This window comes from Ictalurus punctatus, chromosome 1, assembly GCF_001660625.3.
Source record: "Ictalurus punctatus breed USDA103 chromosome 1, Coco_2.0, whole genome shotgun sequence".
In the NCBI taxonomy this organism is placed as follows: Eukaryota; Metazoa; Chordata; class Actinopteri; order Siluriformes; family Ictaluridae; genus Ictalurus; species Ictalurus punctatus.
Window position 1 is genome coordinate 38,426,476 of NC_030416.2, and position 22,592 is coordinate 38,449,067.

At 40.7% G+C, this 22,592-nt stretch overlaps 2 protein-coding genes across 3 annotated transcripts in view; both read right to left on the minus strand.

Annotated features, from left to right (window-relative positions):
* Window positions 1–827: 827 nt before the first annotated feature.
* Window positions 828–10,871, minus strand: LOC108276074 (putative protein MSS51 homolog, mitochondrial). Of its 2 annotated transcripts, XM_053684842.1 has the most exons (6): window positions 10,617–10,868; window positions 8,030–8,170; window positions 7,563–7,687; window positions 3,756–4,319; window positions 1,661–1,754; window positions 828–1,566 (listed from the first exon to the last, which is right to left on the minus strand). In XM_053684842.1, the coding sequence occupies exons 1-6, from the start codon at window positions 10,631–10,633 to the stop codon at window positions 1,371–1,373; spliced, it is 1,137 nt and encodes a 378-aa protein (XP_053540817.1). In that variant the 5' UTR covers window positions 10,634–10,868; the 3' UTR covers window positions 828–1,370. The 2 variants fall into 2 exon arrangements, with proteins under 2 accessions (XP_053540817.1, XP_017343015.1); XM_017487526.3 differs by lacking the exon at window positions 8,030–8,170 and having other exon boundaries at window positions 10,617–10,871.
* A 1,432-nt stretch (window positions 10,872–12,303) lies between these two features.
* LOC108263122 (putative protein MSS51 homolog, mitochondrial) overlaps window positions 12,304–22,592 on the minus strand; it is a 12,912-nt gene continuing 2,623 nt past the window's right edge. The window contains exons 4-7 of the mRNA XM_053684840.1: window positions 21,262–21,386; window positions 17,722–18,285; window positions 13,703–13,796; window positions 12,304–13,271 (exon numbers count right to left, since the gene is read on the minus strand). Coding sequence (XP_053540815.1) covers window positions 13,079–13,271; window positions 13,703–13,796; window positions 17,722–18,285; window positions 21,262–21,386 — 976 coding nt within the window. The 3' untranslated portion in view covers window positions 12,304–13,078. The remainder of the gene's footprint in view (window positions 13,272–13,702; window positions 13,797–17,721; window positions 18,286–21,261; window positions 21,387–22,592) is intronic.

The window sequence follows — 22,592 nt, forward strand, 5'->3', positions numbered from 1 at the left end:
AAATTCCTAATGTCAACCCCATTCCTAACACTACCCCATAATGGTTTTAATCGTTTCTTAAAAGTCCAGTCATTTTTTTACACATAAGGACATTTTCAGCTAGTGATTCATTAAATTATATCAGTGGAATATTCCAAGCAAAGATTCAGACAAACAAACAAACAAACAAAAAACCCTAAACTAAACATTGTTTTCTGTGGAAGCAAAAAGAAACAAAGATTTAACACGCAAAGCCATGTTCTACAGAGGTTGTAACTGGAACCCTTTCTGAAAAGGAACCTGTTGTAGGGTTCTACCTAGAACCTTCTATCACAGGAACAAACCTTTAGGGTGTTGAGGGGCACTGTGAATATTACAGATTTTTCATCTTATTTAGCCAAATGTAGAAAAAAAAAGACAGTGTCATAAAAAGTTTTAAGTGGTAAACAAATGCAGAAAAAGAGTGATGGGTATGGATTTTTCAAAAGAATTAAGACAAGAAAAAGGAAGTAAGTCATGTTTATACTTCATCTCAAACATAATTAACATTCTATTTATTTACTTTTTCACTTTCCTTAAGACTTCAAGTCACATTGCTGCATAATCATGAGAAATATTTCTCGACTGATGAAAATCTCATGAAAAAAACCCTCATGATTCAACCAAAGGCAGATGTGACCTAAATCACGTGTTATTTTATAACTACTGATCAAAAACAACGTCCGACACGAGTGTGTTGATGTGTATCCTAGAGTCAGTAATAATACAAGACAAAACAATATGTAGAAAATATTTTTACACCAATTCAAATGAATTATTGCTGAAAAAGTAATGCTGGGGGACTGAAGTCTGATGAAGATGAATTCAATTACATTTTATTTGTACTGTATAGCACTTCTAATGATGGACATCATCACAAAGCAGCTTTACAGAAATATATCATTGATCAACACCTATAACCATTTAAAAAGTAATGGATTTATTGTTTGGGATTTATTGTTGGGATATTTATAACCCCTCTCTGATTGATACTTTTCCAGAACATGTTTTGATAGCTCCTTGGTCTTCATGATACTGTTTGGTTCTTTAACAAACTCTGGGGAACAGATGTGTATTGAGATCACATGAGACTTTACCATTTTTATTCATAAATAATTTTCCAAACTATATTGCTTATTATGGGCTATTTTGTGTAGATCCATGACAAAAAATACCAATGATGTCCATTTCAGTTTAAGGTTGTAACACTACAAAATGTGGAAAAGTTCAAGGGGAGTGAATACTTATACAAAAAAACTCAGTCCAGATGTAAACCCTAAACCTCCAATTTAATAAAACATTTTACATCACAGATTGTTTGAATAATACACACTAAAACAGGAGGGTGAATTCTAGTCCTCCTCATCCTGCTTGTCCTCCAGCAGGCCCTGGACGTTCAGGTAGAAGGCATTGCAGTAGCTCGGCTCAGTGTTGGGACTGGACTGTGCCTGCTCGGGCTTCTGGGAACTGAAAGGGTTCGGCCCGGTGCCTTTAATGTCCATCTCCAACTCCACCAAGATCTGCACAGAATACTTCAACTCCCCATCACTGAGGGAGAGAGAATTAAGGAATTTCTCAGTCATTACTTCATGACACATTTACAATACGTATAGTGAATTTTAGTCATTAATTTTCTCCTTACTTGGTCACAGTGAACAAGGTAGGGATGTTGTAGTCTCTGAGCAGCAGCAGTGTTGGCAACCATCCATCTGTCATTCCCTGCCTGGAATTAAACTCTATACCCAGAACATATCGAATACATCAGACCCAGGACAATGCAAAACACTAAACTGTACTAAAGTAGAACAAACATTCTGCAGACTTTCAGAAGGTCTTGTCTAGGCTTTAATTGTTTATTATGAGTGCCACAGGGGTTAGCTTTGGGTCCTATATAATTTCCTGATCCATAGTTTCCCAGATGAATCTTCTGTGGCCATCAAGTGCCACAATGCTTTGTGTCTGTATGGATCTAGGTCTTTCTGCCCTGGCTTAAACATTACTATCCAAAGAGCTTCACATTTGGATATGTTATGATTGAGCAGTCCATTCTCAAAGAGACAACCATGACAACTTGGTGGTACTGGGATTTCACCCCAAAAACCTCCAAACGCAAACATAAAGCATTAACCCTGGGTCACCACTTCAGTGGTTACAGAGTATGTAGTCTTCACCGTGAGACCACAGCAGTACCTGGCTCTGCCCAGGCTGGGGACCCTGTGTCCACCAAGGATCATCCTAGTCTGGACCTCAAGAATCCAGCAAATGATCCAGCTACTTGATCGTATTCCCAAGAGTCTCTGGCTCTAGTCTCTGAGAGTGATCCTGCTGATGGCTCAGTTTCTCACCCAGCCTGTCTGTAGACCACGACTCCTCTGGTAAACAGACTCCTCCTGCCTCAACAAGCTCAATCTGTCTGACTCACAAAGTCACTTAGGACTGATTTATACTTACACGAGCACGTATCTGAAAAGACTTTCTTTTCTAATAATGTCATGTACGGCTTCTGTGTATCTTGTTTTGATTGCCAATATTTCAGAACAAACCCACTTTTGTGTGATAAGAACATAGTTATTGTACTTGTGTGTATATTGTTGACTTTAATGTAGTCAATCCTCTAGGAATATCACAGAAAAAAGCACAAGATTACAGCAATTTTTTGGAATTTGGAATATCCCAATAGACTCAATTACACATCTGGGACAGGGCAAAACATCTGTCAATAACTTTAAAAAATGTAGTTTGTAGTTCTGCCACATTCGGCGATTATACATCAGAATACACCCAGTGGTGTGTGATAAGAGTGTAGCTACTGCACTTGCTCTGTATGCTGATGACTTTTAAAGTAGTAAATTCCCTGGGAACATCACATAAAACATCACAAGATTTCAGCAGTTTACAAGGTGAAAGGTGATTTTAAATGGGCTCTCCTAGATTAGATCGAATCTGAACAGGTGCACCAGGAGAGTTCAGTCCCTAAAGAATAAACTCTTCAGGCTGTAGACAACATGAGCCCTATATATTATAAAAGTTACATTCAAGGTTGTTGTGTTCAGATGTAGTTCTGTATGAGGGACTGTGAAAGCCCTTCACATTGTCAAATTTTGACATTGTAGTTTTAATATCCTTAAATATATTTCAGTCATTGGTAAACATCGCTGTGTGCACACTACACAAATTTTCACCTGGAGAGATCCATGGTAAAGCATGTAGGATCACGAAATCTCACTTTCACATCATAAATAAGAGAAAATGTGGAGGAAGGTTTGATTGACTTGTGCACCGGGAATAAAAAAATAAACGGTTTCATTTTTGTTGTTCCTAACTCCCATGCCAAAAATGTTGTATGGTATACCAAATAATTTATTATATAATGTTACTATTATGCTTACATATATATATATATATATATATATATATATATATATATATATATATATATATATATATATATTTCATATATATATTTCTCTATACTATGCATTAACACTAAAGTTCTGAGCTGTGTCTCCATGCTTCCTGTTTCATAGTCCCTCAGGCCCTGTTCCTAGCTTTAGTCACATTACTTATTCTTAGTTTGTTATCTGCTTTGGACATTTGTTTGTTTTGTGTGTAATGAATATAATCTGGCCCCTGGTTATTATGTCTGGTTGTGCGTCTGACCACAATTATCAGAAATGCTACCAGTTAGTCCAATAATTTCACAGTAAGTTTGTGTGTGTGTGTGTGTGTGTGTGTACCTGGATGAAACCCCACCACAAGGTCTGGTTTCGCTGCCTCTCCTTTCTCCACAAGCTCCTCCCAGAACTCATGGTACAGACCCTTATAGGCGCTGATGTAGACCCTTCCCCGTGGACCAAACGCCCTTAATGGAGGCCTCACGATGGGCCCCGGCACCACATCTGTCCCCACCATGACCACCTCCAGGCCCTGATGTCCAGGAAACATACGACTCAGCTCATCCAGACCTGTTGTCCTTGCACCCAGGGTCTCAGTGTTGCCTGCCCCAACGACGTGGATGGTCAGAGGTCGGGAATACGGATTCAGACCGAACATCTTCATTGCCATTCCGATAGTCAGTGGACGTGAGAGGAACTCGCTACACACGCGCCACACAGATTCACGAAGCTCCGCCTCATCTGGACGTGGCCGGCAGGCATTGGTCCAGAGGTCTGTCATGTTCTTCCCAGACAGGATCGGGTCCATCCGGGCTGTGAGGTCGCCCTGCATGGAGAGCCAATCATCCCAGCACCGGACCTCTTTAGCAGGTTTAGACCACGCCTCTGTAGGGAAAGGCAGGTCCCCTATTGGGTGAGATAATCCACAGAATGTGAGACATAACAAGATCTACAGTGATGCCCCAATCACACTCCACAATTCAAATTTTCCACTCAAACAATTGTGATGATTGATGAGATCTAACTACCAGGATATTTCAAGCCAAAGCCTGGTTGATTCTGCCAGGAGGTTAAGACTTGGCTATAGATAGACAAACATACAGTGGATATAAAAAGTATACTGTTAAAGAGCACCATGTATTCAGTGCCATGTATTGTCCTGTCTGTCTGTCTGACTGTCTGTCTTCCCTCCCACTAGGTGGAGCCATCACCCGGCTGAGTGCTGAGTGCTGAGTTCTATGGGCATGGCACTTCATGGAATTGGGCTATAAAAGCTTGTGGACTACCTTTCTCCTTGTTCTGTATTTAGTTGATCTGTTTATATAATACTATATGTTAGAGAAACTGTGTAGCTGTTGAATATGGACTGAGTTGGTCTGTTTCTCTCGTGTATCTATTGTCTATGGTCACCACTGCTGGAAGGGGGTAAGTGTCATTTCATTTCTCACCAATTTGCCCCTGGTTTTGTGTTAGATAGGGAATAGAGATTCTTTTCTGTGGTTTTATTTAGTTTGTTAGGGAAGGCAGGTTTATTTGTGGAGTTAGTGTTGGGTTTTATTTATTATTTTGGCCTTGCGTTCCCCTGGAGAAATGGCTTCCTATTTGTGTCAATGTGGTGACATGAACATATTCATTCTTCTGTCAAATTTCTGGGTGTTTGTGTTCCCTTCCTCTTGTGCAGTATTACACCTAGCATGTAGCATCTACACACCCTTATTAAAATTGCTAGTTTTTTTGTAATGTGAAAACTTTTTCCACCTTTAATGTGATATAGCATCCAATAAGTCAAAAAGAACTAAAAATCCATCCATCCATCTTCTATACCGCTTATCCTACAGGGTCCCGGGGAACCTGGAGCCTATCTCAGGGAGCATGGGGGATGGGATGGGGTACACCCTGGACAGGGTGCCAATCCATCACAGGGAACAATCTCATACACACTCACACACCCATTCATACATATCCATAAATCCATAATGAAATTTTTCACACTATCTGTTGTTACCCAGATGAGGATGGGTTCCCTTCTGAGTCGGTTCCTCTCAAGGTTTCTTCCTCTTAAAACATCTTAGGGAGTTTTTCCTCGCCACCGTCTCCACTCAGTGTCTTGCTCAGTTGGGATAAATTCACATCTTTAATATCTGTATACCGTGTTGATATTTCTGTAAAGCTGCTTTGAGACAATGTCTATTGTAAAAAGCGCTATACAAATACAATTGAATTGAATTGAATACACTACGGACACTTCAGACACGCCAATCAGCCTACCATGCATGTCTTTGGACTGGGGGAGGAAACCGGAGAACATGCAAAAGAATTAAATATGTTTCAGGGGGAAAAAAGAATAAGAAAAATGCTTAATCAATACTTAATCAATCAATTAATCAGTCTTAATCAATCAAAGAATAATCATTTCATATAACCAAGGAATAAAGTATATCAGTGTCAAACTAATCAAAATAAGCACATTATAGTTATAATAAACTTTTATTTCACTAATACTTATGATGAAACGGTCATTAAACAATGATCAGTGTATGTTCATGTTGATTTTGTGTTGAAGTATTATCTTTTGTATTATTATTTTTTTTAAATAAGCTGGCTGTGCTCACACCACCATTAGAACGTTATAGTGGAATATTCCAGAGCTAGAAACAATAGTGGTGACCGAATAAAGATTGACCAAAAGAAGAACGGGGAAAGTTCTGTCTGACGAGATAAAGTTCAGAAGTGTATAAAAAGCCTGTGCTGGATATGTATGATTGGATGCTCTGCAGACCGTGATGACTTTGGTCTTGAATTAATAAAGTCTACTTTTTTTGACATCAAGACCCACGAACCACTTTTATTTTAACCTTTTGCTCAAAGAATTCCACGACGCTATCAGACTCTGAGGGGATCTCCTGTACACAGTCCTCTTCAGGTCATTCCACAGGCTGTTGATAGGATTTAGATCTGAAGCCGTTCCTTTGTTGACTTAGATTTGTGCTTTGGGTGTTGGAAAGTGGAATTGTTCTTCATCTTCAGCTCTCTAACAGAGGCCTACAGGTTTTGTGCCAAAATAGATTGGTGTTTGGAGATATCCATGATTCTCTCTATCCTGACTAGAACCCCAATCCCAGCTGAAGAGAAGCAGTGCCATAGCATAATGCTACCACCTCCATGCTTCACTGTGGGTCTGGTGTTCTTTAGGTTATAAGCTTGACTTGTTTTGTGCTAAACATATCAGACCATAACACATTCTGCCACATGGTTTGGGGTGATTTAGTTGAGCTTGGATGTTTTTTGTGAGAAAGGGCTTTCCTCTAGCTCCCTACCCCAGATTTCTGTGGACCATGGCTTCAGAAGTCAGATGACACAAGATCCTACAGAAACAGCTGATCTTTATTTAGGGTTAATCAGAATAATTTCATTGACAGCTGTATGATAATTACTTTTGAAGATGAGATTGAATGTGATTGGTTCATTCTGAGCACAGTCACATGACATTATAAAGGGGAGTGTGCACTTACACATCCTAGTTGTTCTAAGTTGTGTATTCCCGCTGAAAGGTTACTGTTTGTTTTTCACTTGAATGTTGTTGGTTGCTGTATCTCATTAAAGGCGGAAAAAGATATGACAAGATTTATCTTCATTTCATTCTTTACATCACAAAGTCTGCTATTTTAACAGGGGTGTGTAAACTTTTTTTATATCCACTGTAGTTAACATCAGTTAATTAGTTATAATGCATTACGGAGATGATGGAAACAGGAAAAAAAAACATTAAATAGGTCTGCTATGAAGAGTCAAATCTAACCTTAATCAGAACATGAGTAAATACACTATGTTCTCCTGCAGTCGGTGAGAAGAGTCCAAACAGAGAGGTTACACCCCTCACACGAAAAACTGTAGCTCACCAACCACCAAGTGCTTTTCTACTTTCCTAAAGGTTTTCTAGTGTCTACATCTTAACCAAAACAAACAAACAGCATCTTCCAAACGCCTGGAGATTACCGTAACACCCTGTATATAAGTGCAGGACAGTTTGTACCTTCTATCTAGTATTTATCCCCAATCCTCAACAACACCCGATCCCCCCAAATCAATTCCTCCTTGGGGTTTCTACATCTGCCCTACTGAGTCTATGTAACCGCTCTTCATCCTCACCTCGATAAACGAGCCACTCTACCAGTCTGTCTACTGCGGCCATACGCAGCTGTGCACAATACTTCTTGTGCAGAGACCAGTCCTCTTTCTGACAGTCTTTACTGCAGTAATACACGTTCAAACACCTGCAGACAGAGAAGCCATGAGAGACAAAATCCAAAAACACCTGGAAATGGTTGTCTTACTCAGCTGGCTCTCCGGCTCGCTAACCTGACACGGCTGTAAACACAGAACGACTCACAAATTAATGAAGCCAGTTAACAAGTAGAGTTAACTGCATGGATTAATGAGATTATAAAACACAATATATATTAAAATGCTGTAAAGTGCAGAGTTTCACACTAGCAGGGGATAAGCTGCTCGTGTTACTTGTAGTTCGTATAGTAAATGCATAATAAATGTAATTTACTTCTCAATTTTAAAAGCAAAAATAGTAAAAATAGATCATATTAAGAGGTTTGTTTCACCTTGCACAGCGTTTCAGTGTGTTGGTCACCTGTGAGGGATGTTTCCCACATCTGGCACAGAATTTAAACGATTCCTCCATTTTCTCAAACATTTCCTTCTGAGTGCTGAAACTAAGAGGTTTTACTTTACTCTCTGAAGAACTAGAGAGACAGACAGAAAGAGACAGAGACAGAGAGAGAGACAGAGAGAGAGAGACAGAGAGAGAGAGACAGAGAGAGAGACAGAGAGAGAGACAGAGAGAGAGACAGAGAGACAGAGACAGAGAGAGAGACAGAGAGAGTGAGTGAGAGAGAGAGAGAGAGACAGAGAGAGAGAGAGAGAGAGAGACAGGAGTGAGAGAGAAGATTAAAATGAGAGAAACAACACTAACACATCCTGTTCCCCCTCTCTGTGAGACTAGGATAAATAAATACAGTTTATTGTGGAGTTTATCGCTGCTATAGTTTTTGTAAACCAGATGTTGTCGGTGTTTTCGAAGCTCCGAGGTTTTACAGCCACACATCTTCACACAGTGATGGAAAAGCCTGCTGAAGCCCCGGTGCGTGATGGCAGAAGCGCGTAGTCACGTGACATTACGTCAACTACCTTTGTGAATAAACAGCAGGTTGCAGCAGGAGTGGATATAATGCTGGACAGATAGACTATATACTATTGTTAATCTATATACATTCTAACTCTTACTGAAGTAGTTATCAGGATAAATATTTAACTTGCTTTTTTTACCTAACAATATTTCACTGAGTGAGAGTTTCAGTTCCTCCGTCCATCTCTGGTGTCTGGATAAAGTGTGTTTCTTGTGATGAAACGGTTTATTGGTTTACAGCAGACTGTAACCCATCCAGTATTATTAATATTACACTTCATTCACAATGCAAACGAGCAAATATCCCACACACTGTCTCAGCGATATGAGAAGAACACGGTACGAATAACAGGTGAAGTATTCAGTGCAGTATTATTAAAGGGTACAGTATTAAAGGGTGAAGTATTCAGTGCAGTCCTTAATGTGATCATATTAAATCCTGACCACGTGGATACTGTAGCGCAAGGGAGACAACAGTGTGATGGAATAACAAACATCATCCTCGATGTATACCGCAAGTGACTGATATTTTAATGTTCTGAGAGTGTAGTACCATTCCTCAACCTCGTCCTCATCCTCAACCTCGTCCTCATCCTCAACCTCGTCCTCATCCTCAACCTCATCCTCAACCTCTTCATCCTCATCAACCTCGTCTTCATCCTCAACCTCATCCTCAACCTCTTCTTCATCCTCATCCTCAACCTCGTCTTCATCCTCATCCTCAACCTCGTCTTCATCCTCATCCTCAACCTCGTCTTCAACCTCATCCTCAACCTCATCTTCAACCTCGTCTTCATCCTCATCCTCGTCTTCATCCTCAACCTCAACCTCAACCTCATCTTCATCCTCATCCTCAACCTCGTCTTCATCCTCATCCTCAACCTCTTCTTCATCCTCATCCTCAACCTCGTCTTCAACCTCATCCTCATCTTCAACCTCGTCTTCATCCTCATCCTCAACCTCGTCTTCATCCTCATCCTCAACCTCGTCTTCATCCTCATCCTCAACCTCGTCTTCATCCTCATCCTCGTCTTCATCCTCATCCTCAACCTCGTCTTCATCCTCATCCTCAACCTCGTCTTCATCCTCATCCTCGTCTTCATCCTCATCCTCAACCTCGTCTTCATCCTCAACCTCGTCTTCATCCTCATCCTCAACCTCGTCTTCATCCTCAACCTCATGTTCATCCTCATCCTCAACCTCGTCTTCATCCTCATCCTCGTCTTCATCCTCATCCTCATTCTCAGCCTCTTCATACGCTGAAGCTCTGGGGCTAAAAATACAACTGTAGCCTCATGGTGGCCCTGCCACCTGTTACACCATGTCTGTGTGTGTGTGTGTGTGTGTGTGTGTGTGTGTGTGTGTGTGTGTGTGTGTGTGTGTGTGTGGTAGGCAGCTGCTGTTCAGCCATTTCACCCCAAACACACACATTACACTGTACGGATCCTTCAAAAAACTACACCACATGAATAAAGTAATAGAGTCTCTATGAGGACTAGATCCTGGACTCTACACTCCGCCTCCAGGCTTCACATCACTTACTGTGTGTCACATTATAACGCTGTCTATCCACCAGAGTTCATAATACTGTATTACACAGCTCCGAGCTGAACATCTGTCCCATTCAGTACGTAATGTAAGAACAGCTGTCTTCAAGAGACCTTTATTCTGGACTAATGTGAGGGACAAGACAAGCGTTTCAGAGGAATGGAGATGTCTGCTGTGGTCATGTGATAAAGTATATCATTAAAGGTTAAGCTTTTATCATGATGTGATTTTATCGTGTTTATTACCTCATTCCATCCCCTGAAAGTGTTCATTTAGTATTGTTCACTTTAAATGAAGCATGAGTGAAGTAGTGTATAACTCAGGACAGACGTGCGTGTGTGTGTGTGTGTGTGTGTGTGTGTGTGCGTGTGTGTCGCCTCGTCTTCTTTCTGTCGTGCTGAAACTGAACTAAAAGTAATCGTGATGAAATAAATGAAGTTTCTGTAAACTCTTACCTGCTGCAGTCCGACATCCTGAGCGACTTTCTCTTCCTCCGATCAGATATCTAATCTCTTCTTTTACTTCTACACGCAATCAGACACTCGGTGAGGTTTATATCCTTCTGCGCGACCTTCTCCAACCTTCTCCGACCTTCTCCGACCTTCTCCCGTCTTCTGGTTCCGGGGGTCTCGGGTGATCAGCGTGAAGACCAACACCACGAGCTCTTTACAGCTCTAAATCACCGGAAATGTGTGTGTGTGTGTGTGTGTGTGTGTGTGTGTGTGTGTATATATATATATATATATATATAAGAGGAGGCGCGCGAGAATCACTGACATTAACGCTAACCCAGGAAATTTCAGAGGAGCTGAACACGTCCTTCACACCCAGCACACATGGAGCACACATGGGGCACACATGGAGCTGAGATGTACATGTGAGGAATAATCACCGGCTGTGGTGGTGATTATCCTCTCGGGGTTATTCCTCTTATATCACAGCAATTTAAAATAAATAAATCTAAAATAACAACACAACATACTTTTTATCCATTTAATGTCGCTGAAACAACCCTACTGAAAATAAACAAATAAATAAATAAACAGAAACCGTCACACAAATTCTAATGGTTTCCACTACATATAATCAGCTAACCATTAAAACCATTACCATTACTAGTCCTTACTGGTATCCACTAGACATAACATGTCACCAATAGAAGGCAGCAAATTACCAGTAGAGACCCACAAGGACCATTACAGTTTCCATTAAAACCAATACAAACTCTAAGGGTTTCTATTTTTTTCTCAACAGGGAAATTAGTTCCTGTTCTTACTTACGTTATAGCAGTTATAAGCATGTTCTCTCACCATCCTCTCTTTATTCTCTCTCTCTATTATCCCTCTCTTTATTCTCTCTCTTTATTCCCTCTCTTTACTCCCTCATCTCGAGTTAATTGGACAGAAACAGACTCCGTTCTCTTTTATTGCCAAGAAACCGTAAAGAAGTGTACACTCTGTCCTGAAGATGTCAGAAATCTTAATTAGTTTAATTACAGCTTTACCTCTGACTGTTACAAAGCGCTGACACTGGAGACTCCTTCCATACATATTAAACAAACATCTCCTTACTTAAGAAAGCTTCACCATAACAACAATTACACATCTTTTCATCCGTTTATTTGCAGCTGCACTACTATCAGAGCTGCTGTTATAGAACATTAATCAACACCTTCTGACCAATCACAGTCCAGAACTCAGCAGCGCTGTGATGTAAACAGCTTTAATCTATATAATGGACTATATGTGATGGAGGGATGAAAGAGAAAAAAAAAAGTTATGAGAGAGAAGAACGAGACTGACTTAACACATAAACATGATCTATAACATGTGCAGCTACTCATTGTGCCCACTAGAGGGCAGCGCAGATTAATACTGGAGCTTAATGAGATGATTAATCAACCTAAAGAACCCGAACACCTGAAGAACACGTTTCAGAGTAAAAACACTGATTCAGGAAAAAGAAAAACAGACATCAGTCCATTTTAAACAGTCTTTCCTCTAGAAGAAATTCTATAATCAACCCCATCACTGTGTACCGAGAACATCTATATGCTGAAAATCTTTTCAGTGGACCATTCAGATTAAACACTGGATCTGCAGTTTCCTTCAAGCTCATGAGAGTTAACGGTTCCTCAGAGCGTGCCTTTTGAAGATTAAAGGTTCCTCAGAGTGTAATTCATGTGTGGAGATTAAAGGTTCCTTCCTGATATCATATTTGTGGAAATCGAAGGTTTTCAGAACTTCTTTCTGAAGATTTAACATTCTCCAGGAGCTTGCTCAGAGCTTGGTTGCTGATATTCTTCTTAGTGTGAATGAAAGGTTCTGAGAAACTTGTTTGTAAAGACGAAAGATTCATTGGTCCTTGTTAGGGTTGAATACTGAAACAGTCTCAGAGTTTGTTTGTGAAGATTGAAGGTTCCTCAGAGATTTTTTGGGGAGACTAAAGGTTCCTGATATCATATTTGCAGAAATGAAACATTTTGCAAAACGTCTTTTTGAAGATTTACAGTTCTTCAGGAGATTTCACAGGAGTTTCCATAGGAGATAAAGTTTTACAGATTCTACTTATTTATAGAGATTAGATGAAAAATGAAAGCTTCTGTCAGAATGCCCATGGAGATCAAAGGTTTTCCTAAGCACGCTTGTGGAGATTAAAGGCTCTCTCAACCTTGTTAGTGGAAAAAGAATGTTCTCCAGATCTTGTTTATGAATATTTAAGCAGACTTAGACTTTGTGGAGATTAAAGTTTCCTCTTGAGATTTATCTGGAGTTTGAAGGTTCCTCTGAGTTTCTCTGTTGTCATTAAAGGTTCCTCAGAGATTTATGTGGTAGTTTTAGATAGTTCCTATACATGTTTTGTTTGGATTCATCTGTGCTCCAGTCAGGAGATACGAGGTTAAAGGTGTCTGAAGGTTCTAGTCCTCATCCTGCTTGTCCTCCAGCAGGCCCTGGAAGTAAAGGTAGAAGGCATTGCAGTAGCTCGGCTCTTTGTTGGGACTCGACTGCACCTGCTCGGGCTTCTGGGAACTGAAAGGGTTCGGCCCAGTGCCTTTAATGTCCATCTCCAACTCCACCAAGATCTGCACAGAATACTTCAACTCCCCATCACTGAGGGAGAGAGAATTAAGCATTAGGAAGAAGTTAAAAAACATTGAAATTCTTGTGCTATACTTTTTGTTTAATTCTGAGTGTGTGTGTGAGAGTGTGTGTGTGAGTGTGTGCGTGTGTGTGTGTGTGTGTGTGAGTGTGAGTGTGTGTGAGTGTGTGTGAGTGTGTGTGAGTGTGTGTGTGTGTGAGTGTGTGTGAGTGTGTGAGTGTGTGTGTGTGTGTGTGTGTGTGTGAGTGTGAGTGTGTGTGAGTGTGAGTGTGTGTGAGTGTGTGTGTGAGAGTGTGTGAGTGTGTGTGAGTGTATGTGTGTGTGAGTGTGTGTGAGTGTGTGAGTGTGTGTGTGTGTGTGTGTGTGTGTGTGTGTGTGTGAGTGTGAGTGTGTGTGAGTGTGTGAGTGTGTGTGTGTGTGTGTGTGTGTGTGTGTGTCTCACTTGTACATGGTGAACACTGAGGGAATGCTGTAATCTCTGAGGAGCAGCAGTGTGGGCAGCCATCCTTCTCCCAATCCCTGAGACGCATGAAACCCTGTGGAACACACAGTCCAGGTCATTACTGTGAATCCTGCGCTCTGATTGGTCAGAAGGTGGTGATGAGTTCTCTATAACAGCGGCTCTGACAGTAGCGCAGGTTTATATTAATGCACCAGTTCTAATACGTTATGGTTTCCATAGTAACGGCTCGTTCACAGGGACGTGTACAGCGCACGCTCCACTGATAATAAACAGATTATAAAATGTCCTCGTTGATGTGTGAAGTTTTCTTTAAGGAGATGTTTATGTCATGTTTATGGAAGGAGTCTCCAGTGTCAGTGTTTTATTCCTTCTGTAACTGTTAATGATTATCATTCAGTATGAACAGTGATTAGATGTGTTATCATGGCTAGAGACACTCATCACTCCATAACCATCGTATTTACATTCCCTTGGGCAACTCCGTTTCAGAATTATTGGCACCCTTTATGAAAATGACCCAATATACCGGAATTTGAGCTTAAACATAGAGAAATGTTACGTACTTTTATCTTTATCGTAAAACAAACATTTTTTTCCAAACATTTTTGAATATATTTGAAATGTTGTAGATGTTTAAAAAGATTTAATCGTAACACTGATTGTGTTTAATGGTATTTTTTATATGTGTTTATCTGATTCATTTTCACCTGTACGCAGTTGCTCCTGTCTCTGTGACATTAACTTTAAAATATATAAGTGTCAGTCATTCTGACATGCTTCCTGAGGGGGGGATATGTTTCCAAAGAGGTTCCTATCTAAATAAATGATATTTTATTCATGATGTGTTTATTTATTTATTTGTAATGTGTAAAGTTTATTTTGTACAGTGATTTTTGCTCATTCTCGTGAACACGGTCATTAATTCTGGAGTTACTGTATGTGCTTTAAAGCACCCATGAAACGGTTTAAATCTGATTCAGTATGCTAATGTTTTCTTTTGAAACAGGACTTGATTATTTCCATGACAGTCAATAGTGTTAAACATTGTTCTCCACTCTCAACAAACTTTACAGTAGCTTGACGGAGACACGGTTATGCAGCTTGTGGAGAAAGTCGTAGACAAGGTGTTTGTGTGTGAATTGAAGGAGGGAATGCAGTGTAACTGGAAACAACAACAACAAAAGCACACAACACGCCAGATAACAAAACCGCTGTGGCTTAGATCCGGCCCACACCCGGCGCTTTCATCCGGCCCACATACAGCGTGGAACGCTGGCACTTGGGCAGTCCGCTCCTGTTTGCCAGATTTGGGCCACAAGCAAACCATAGCAATGCCGCATGTGCCACGATTTTGCCAAAGGTGGCCCACATTTGTTTAATGATATTTGGGCCATATTCACTACGCGTCTCTGCCTAAAAAGGCCCACTTGTGATTCGGGATATTTGGGCCGTTCGCTGCTCAGACTGCTTGAACACATCTGCGCTGACTAGAACAGGACATTTTTAATCACTTTGCTAAAAGGGGGCGGGGCTTCCAGGGTGTCAGTTAATATAGGAGAGCTCAAAACACACATGCAACTGTCAATCATATTACATTCATGTCATATTCAATACATGTTAATTGGGTCTTCTGCTGTCTTTGCTGAGGGGAGGGGGGAAAGAAAGTGTATTTTTAGTGTATTTTTGACTTTTTTTACTCTGCAGTTATTCATTAACAAATGATGTTCAATTGGGTTCAAATTTAGTACACACCCCCAAAGGGCATCAAATGAGTCATCAATAACTTTGACCAAAATTACAACCATTTAAACTGAACTAGCTACTGATGCTCAACATGTATAAACTGATAGAGATCAGTCGGGATTAGTTTACACCAGCTGTGCTTAATTCTGGAAACAGTCACATAAAGGGACTTCTTTTATCCACATCCTGTTCATTTCATAGAAACCTATTCATATTAATATTGTTCTTACGGCTGATATTTATTCCTCTGTGCTCATATAAATGTGTTTATGGGGAAAAAATACATATTTTTACATAAATTGTCATAAAAGGATTACAAGCATTACAATTCTAGCCACAAATTAAATAAGAATATTACTGTTTGTTTTATTATTTAAAAAAACACAAACCTTTTTGTCTCTGATTAATAACACCACACAAACACTGTAAACAGACTTCAGTGGAAACAAAAGCAAAAACAAAGAAATGTTTAATGGTGAGGAAAAAAACGCTTGTTATAATGAGTAATCCTGAACCAATCACGCGACTCTCTGTGTGAAACCGTGTTTAGGCCACGCCCCTAATATGTCTAATATCCCTGCCTGTGATAGCGATACCTCTGACAGCTGCTGTAGTCAAGATCCCACTAATGTGTTAAGCAACAGTAAAGCTGTCAATGAACACACACACACACACACACACACACACACACACACACACACACACACACTCTTGTGGACGGAGCTAAATGTAAATAAGCTGTACTGTGAAGGCGCATATTAATTTACATCTGATTGGCTTTCATGAATATATGGATATGGGTATGATGTAAAACTTAATTTTAGACGTGTGTGTGTGTGTGTGTGTGTATGTGTGTGTGTGTGTGTGTGTATATATAAATGTATATATGGTGCTGAGTATTAAACTTGGATGATTGGTCCACCTGTGACCACAAATCATTTACATGCAGAGTTACAGCATTTTTTGTATATATACGTGTGTGTGTGTGTGTGTGTGTGTGTATATATATATATATATATATATATGTGTGTGTGTGTGTGTGTGTGTGTGTGCATGTGTGTGTCTGTATATATATATGTGTGTAGGTGCGTGTGTGTATATATGTGTGTGTGTGTGTCTATGTGTGTGTATCTGTGTGTGTGTTTGTGTGTGTGTATATATGTGTGTATATGTGTGTGTGTGTGTGTGTGTGTGTAAGAGAGAGTCTGAGTGTGTATTCATGTGAAACACAGATAACGCTGTGAACCGGAGCTCAGGCTCGAACCGGGGACTCTGGAGTGTTCCTCATCTCACTACAGCTTTACACTGAATGCTGTGTGTCTGATGATGTTATGGTTCGGACTGAATCTATGACAGTAGCGTTGCTAAAAGTCTATCTTATACAAAATTATTTCCATAAATACCGTTGCATATTTACTCCAAACAACAGTAATAAAGGCAAAATCCACTCATTTGCATACTGATCTGTAAAAATACCATGTGATGGCCAAGATTTATTCTGTAATGAAATTCTGAGCTGGTCCATTTTCATTTTGATTAGTGATTTCCTACATTACCCACAATGCAGTTCGACTACCTTCTGATAGTGATGCAGTAGGATTTAGCTTGCTTCATCTCTACCTAAAGACAACGATGCAGTGGCGCTTTAGTCCTTTAGTCTGTCCAGCTCTCTCACCTCCTCATCTCTACCCTCTGCTCAGACACATCAAAGCCCTTCAAAGCCATCCCACTCGTCATCATTAACTAGCAGAGCTGCATCATATAACCCCATTGCATTCTGGGACTTTGAGTCCAGTGTTTGCTCCAAAGTCTCCACCAGTGCTACGCTGGGTTTCTCATTACTATGACACTGAACGTCACTGGAAAATGAAAAGAAAACTAGAAAAGTAGTTTTGTGTTGAGGAGCTAACAGCAAGACGTCCCTGAGCAACACACATCAGCTAACTTCTCACCGGAAATAACTAAAAAACAAGACCAAAGCTTTCCTTTAAGAGGTGTAATCACATCTGTAAATAAACGAGTCAATAAAAAGTGTAACTGCTACATTTCCACCTTCAAACATTTGGAGGCGTGGCCTAGAGTCACAGTGTGTCCTAAACCACATCACATCTTTGTAGCATCACTGGTTTATCCATTACTGCACTTTGGTTCCACTCAGGTCCACACACTGGTATCTTCATATCTACACTCTGAATGTGTGTGTGTGTGTGTGTGTGTGTGTGTGTGTGTGTGTGTGTGTGTGTGTGTGTGTGTACCTGGATGAAACCCCACCACAAGGTCTGGTTTGGCTGCCTCTCCTTTCTCCACAAGCTCCTCCCAGAACTCATGGTACAGACCCTTATAGGCGCTGATGTAGACCCTTCCTCGTGGACCAAACGCCCTTAATGGAGGCCTCATAATCGGCCCTTTCACTACCTCTGGCCCCACCATGACCACCTCCAGACCCTGATGTCCAGGGAACATACGACTCAGCTCATCCAGATCCTTTGTCCTCGCTCCCAGGGTCTCATTATGACCAGCCCCCACCAGGTGGATGGTGAGAGGTCGGGAATACGGGTCCAGACAAAACATCCGAATTCCGAGACCTATCGTCAGTGGACGTGAGAGGAACTCGCTACACACGCGCCACACAGATTCACGAAGCTCCGCCTCATCTGGGCGTGGCCGGCAAGCGTTGATCCAGAGGTCTGTCATGTTCTTCCCAGACAGGATCGGGTCCATCCGGGCTGTGAGGTCGCCCTGCATGGAGAGCCAATCATCCCAGCACCGGACCTCTTTAGCAGGACGAGGCCATGTTTCTGTGGGGAAGGGCAGGTCTCCTAAAATATAAAAACAGTGACACAATAGATTTGAATAGATGACTGTAAACAGACATGTTTCAGATTTTATATAGATCACACACAATCAACACATCCAGTATGTTCCAGTTGCTTTATCGATATACCAGTAATGATTTGTGTTTGAGTACAAAAAAAAATCCTAATTATTATAATAACACAAAGAAGCGGAGAAGGAGCAATCATAGAAATGAGCTTTATACTAAACCATTTGGTCTGATTGGTTCTACATTGTCCGTAGTGTGTGTATGTGTGTATGTGTGTGTGTGTGTGTGTGTGTGTGTTTATGATTGTGCCCTGAGATGCTTTGGCACCCTGTCCAGTGTGTCCCCTGCCTCGTGCCCCGGGTTCCCTGGGATAGGTTCCAGGCATCCATACAGAAAATGGATGGATGGATTCGTAGGCATTTACATGTTTACACGAACTCATTTATACACCAAACCACCAGTGTCTGCACACTGAAGACGCTCGAGTGTGTTTTTGGATGAGAGTAGAGGCTTTTTTCTTGAAACTCTTCCAAATACCTTGTGGTGATGTCGGTGACTTGAGATTGTAGTTTTGGAGACTTTCTGACCCCAAGACACAACTAACTTCTGCAGTTCTCCAGGGGTCAAGGTCAGGTTTTTTAATCAGGGGTTTAATAACTGCTAATTTAAGTGATTTAGGTACACAGCCAGTGCTAAGGGAAGAGTTTATTATATTTAAAAGTGGTTCAGTTACTCCAGGACAAATCTGTTTAAACAAACATGTAGGTACAGGATCGAGTATGCAAGTTGATGATTTTGCTGAAGAGATTAATGAAGCTAGTTTGTTCTCTCTAAGGGGAGTAAAACATTCTAAACATTGATCTGATATTGCTACATTATCATCTACAGGGTTAGTTATAATACTGTCTGGTTTTAATTTAATAGCCTGAATTTCACATCTAATATTTTCCTCGCTCTTACCCATTGGTATGAATGACTAAGGGAATTTGGCCTGTGTGTTACCTCATATTTATACCCCTGTGAAACAGGAAGTCATGGTTGAACAACTGAACAAATTCCTTTTCCAAGTTTCATATGAATTCATACGGTTGCCAATAACTGTTGCACACCTATATTCAACAAAGATTTTTTGATAAACTTGTGTTGTGTTTGTAATTGTTTGATCTCCATGAGAGCAGAGTATTTTTGTGAATTTTTTAAACAAAAGATCAAAAGGTTAAACAATAAAAACAATTGTTCACAGCCGTCTTTGCTCATATTTACCAAGGGTGCCAATATTAGTGGAGGGCGCTGTATGTGTTTTTGTGGATATGCTTATTGGACTCAAAGCATTTCAGTTTACACTGACAGCAGCAGTGAAGCATCTCATTCCATGTTTTATTGTCCGAGTTGATGTATTTTTACTGCAGTGTGTTAGGGAAGCGTAACTAGCGTAGGAAACCATCAAAATCCCAAAACTACACTTTTTATACAGACTACAAAGATGTCACTGTTTGTAAACACAACTAAAAAACACAAATTTTGTTACAGACAAAATTAACAGAGCAAACAAGGCAGTGTGAACTCCCATCCTCCCATGCTTTACATCCAGTGTGTGGTGATAGCGCCCACTTCAGGACAGTTTAATAAAAACATTTAGCTGTGGTGCATGAATAGTTTCCGCTTATATAATTATGTAGAGGCAACACGAGTTACAGACTGAAAAGGGGTGTGGCTGAGAGGGGGTGTGGTTATCAGTCAGGGTTTCTGATAGCTAGATTTATGCCATTAATTGTTAAACGTCAAACAGCTTGTCTGCGTCTGAAATCGCGTACTGTGACAGAACCTACTGCATTCGATTCAGTACCTACTGCTGGTCCGGTGATACTGTACGTACTGATCAGTATCAGTGGTGAGCACGGATATAATCCGGACGTACTACACAACATGGCACCGATTCTGACAGCTCTTCCGCGCCTGTCCCGTTGCATTATGGGATAGCACCGTATTCTAAAGGCAGAAATATAAATTCACCTCCTCATACCCTGACGATCTGCCAAGACAGAGTAAAATCCAAGTGTGCAGCTGTTTCTGTTTCTGCTGCGAGTAGCTGAGATGTGACCGGTGTGGATGGACTGAGGGCTTGACGTGATGCTCACATGACCCAACTGGTGTGAACTGATAATAAAACCTTTGTGAAACCCCTAGGTTTCATTGTCTCACCTGTGCGAATGTAACACGTTTTCAGAGTCTCACCTGTGCGAATGTAACACGTGTCAGAGTCTCACCTGTGCGAATGTAACACGCTTCAGAGTCTCACCTGTGCGAATGTAACACGCTTCAGAGTCTCACCTGTGCGAATGTAACACGTTTTCAGAGTCTCACCTGTGCGAATGTAACACGTGTCAGAGTCTCACCTGTGCGAATGTAACACGTTTTCAGTCTCACCTGTGCGAATGTAACACGCTTCAGAGTCTCACCTGTGTGAATGTAACACGTTTTCAGTCTCACCTGTGCGAATGTAACACGCTTCAGAGTCTCACCTGTGCGAATGTAACACGTTTTCAGTCTCACCTGTGCGAATGTAACACGCTTCAGAGTCTCACCTGTGCGAATGTAACACGCTTCAGAGTCTCACCTGTGCGAATGTAACACGCTTCAGAGTCTCACCTGTGCGAATGTAACACGTTTTCAGAGTCTCACCTGTGCGAATGTAACACGTTTTCAGAGTCTCACCTGTGCGAATGTAACACGTTTTCAGTCTCACCTGTGCGAATGTAACACGTTTTCAGAGTCTCACCTGTGCGAATGTAACACGCTTCAGAGTCTCACCTGTGCGAATGTAACACGTTTTCAGAGTCTCACCTGTGCGAATGTAACACGCTTCAGAGTCTCACCTGTGTGAATGTAACACGTTTTCAGAGTCTCACCTGTGCGAATGTAACACGTTTTCAGTCTCACCTGTGCGAATGTAACACGTTTTCAGTCTCACCTGTGTGTACCAGCCAGTCTACCAGCCTGTCTATGGCCACCACCCGCAGCTTCTTACAGAACTTCTTATGAAGACTCCAGTCCTTCCTCTGACACTCTTTACTGCAGTAGTACACGTTCAGACACCTGGTACAGCAGAGCAGCCACACACACAGATGACGAGAGGAAAAAAAGAATTGGACTTTGGACAATTGGTGAGCAATATTAAAGAGTCAAACTTTCCAGAAACATCCATGTTCTTTTTTTAGCGCCTGGCCTCATTGATTTAGCAGTTTAGGAGTTTTTATCACAACTGCATGACATGCCTGCATGACTTCACACGGCGTGTGACCGAGCCCTAGCAGCGCCAAGCCATCATAAACCGTACTGGCCGGTCAGAGTCGGGGACGGGGACGGGGACGGGGACAGCAGAATGTGGGGAGTATTTATGGCTGTTTATTGCAGCACTGAGTCAAACATTTCTACATCAGTCAGATGCTAATCTCAGAGGGCCAGATGGTCTTAAACCCTAAAACTATGACCTTTATCACACCAGCTGCCTTCATTGACCACACACACACACACACACACACACACACACACACACACACACACACACACAAACATAAAATACGACTGTGATAATTTCTGCGTTAGTGCACGACTAAATTATTATCAGTCATTTCTCCAAAACAGCAGATGATCCTACGAGTAATATTTTGTACTGGAACTTCAGAACACAACAGAAACCCTCATAGATTTTATAATGGTTATAATGGGAATTGTATTGGTTTTAATGGAAACTCTAATGGTCCCTGTGGGTCTCTACTGGTAATTTCTTACCTTCTACTGGTGGCATGTTATGTCTAGTGGTTACCATTAAGGACCAGTTTTGAATGGTTAGCTGATGGTTTGTAATGGTATTTTATTTTATGGTTTGTATTGTATTGTAATGGTATATACTGTAGTGGAAACCATTACATTACATTACTGTAGTGGAAACCATTAGAATTTCTGTGATGGTTTCTATTGTTTTTTTTCCCAACAGGTTTGATGTTGTTAAAAATATTTTTTGCTGTGGTGATTTAAAAAAACAAACAAAACAACTATTATTATTATTATTATTATTATTATTATTATTATTATTGTTATTATTATTGTTGTTGTTGTTGTTGTTATTATTATTATTATTATTATTATTATTATTATTATTATTATTCAAATTATTTCACACCATTTTATAAATCAGTATAAAATCAAACACAAATCCAATCATTATTAACATTTTATTCACAAATTTGGCTGTAATGAACAGGAAATATGTAACATTTCATTAATAATACAATATATATA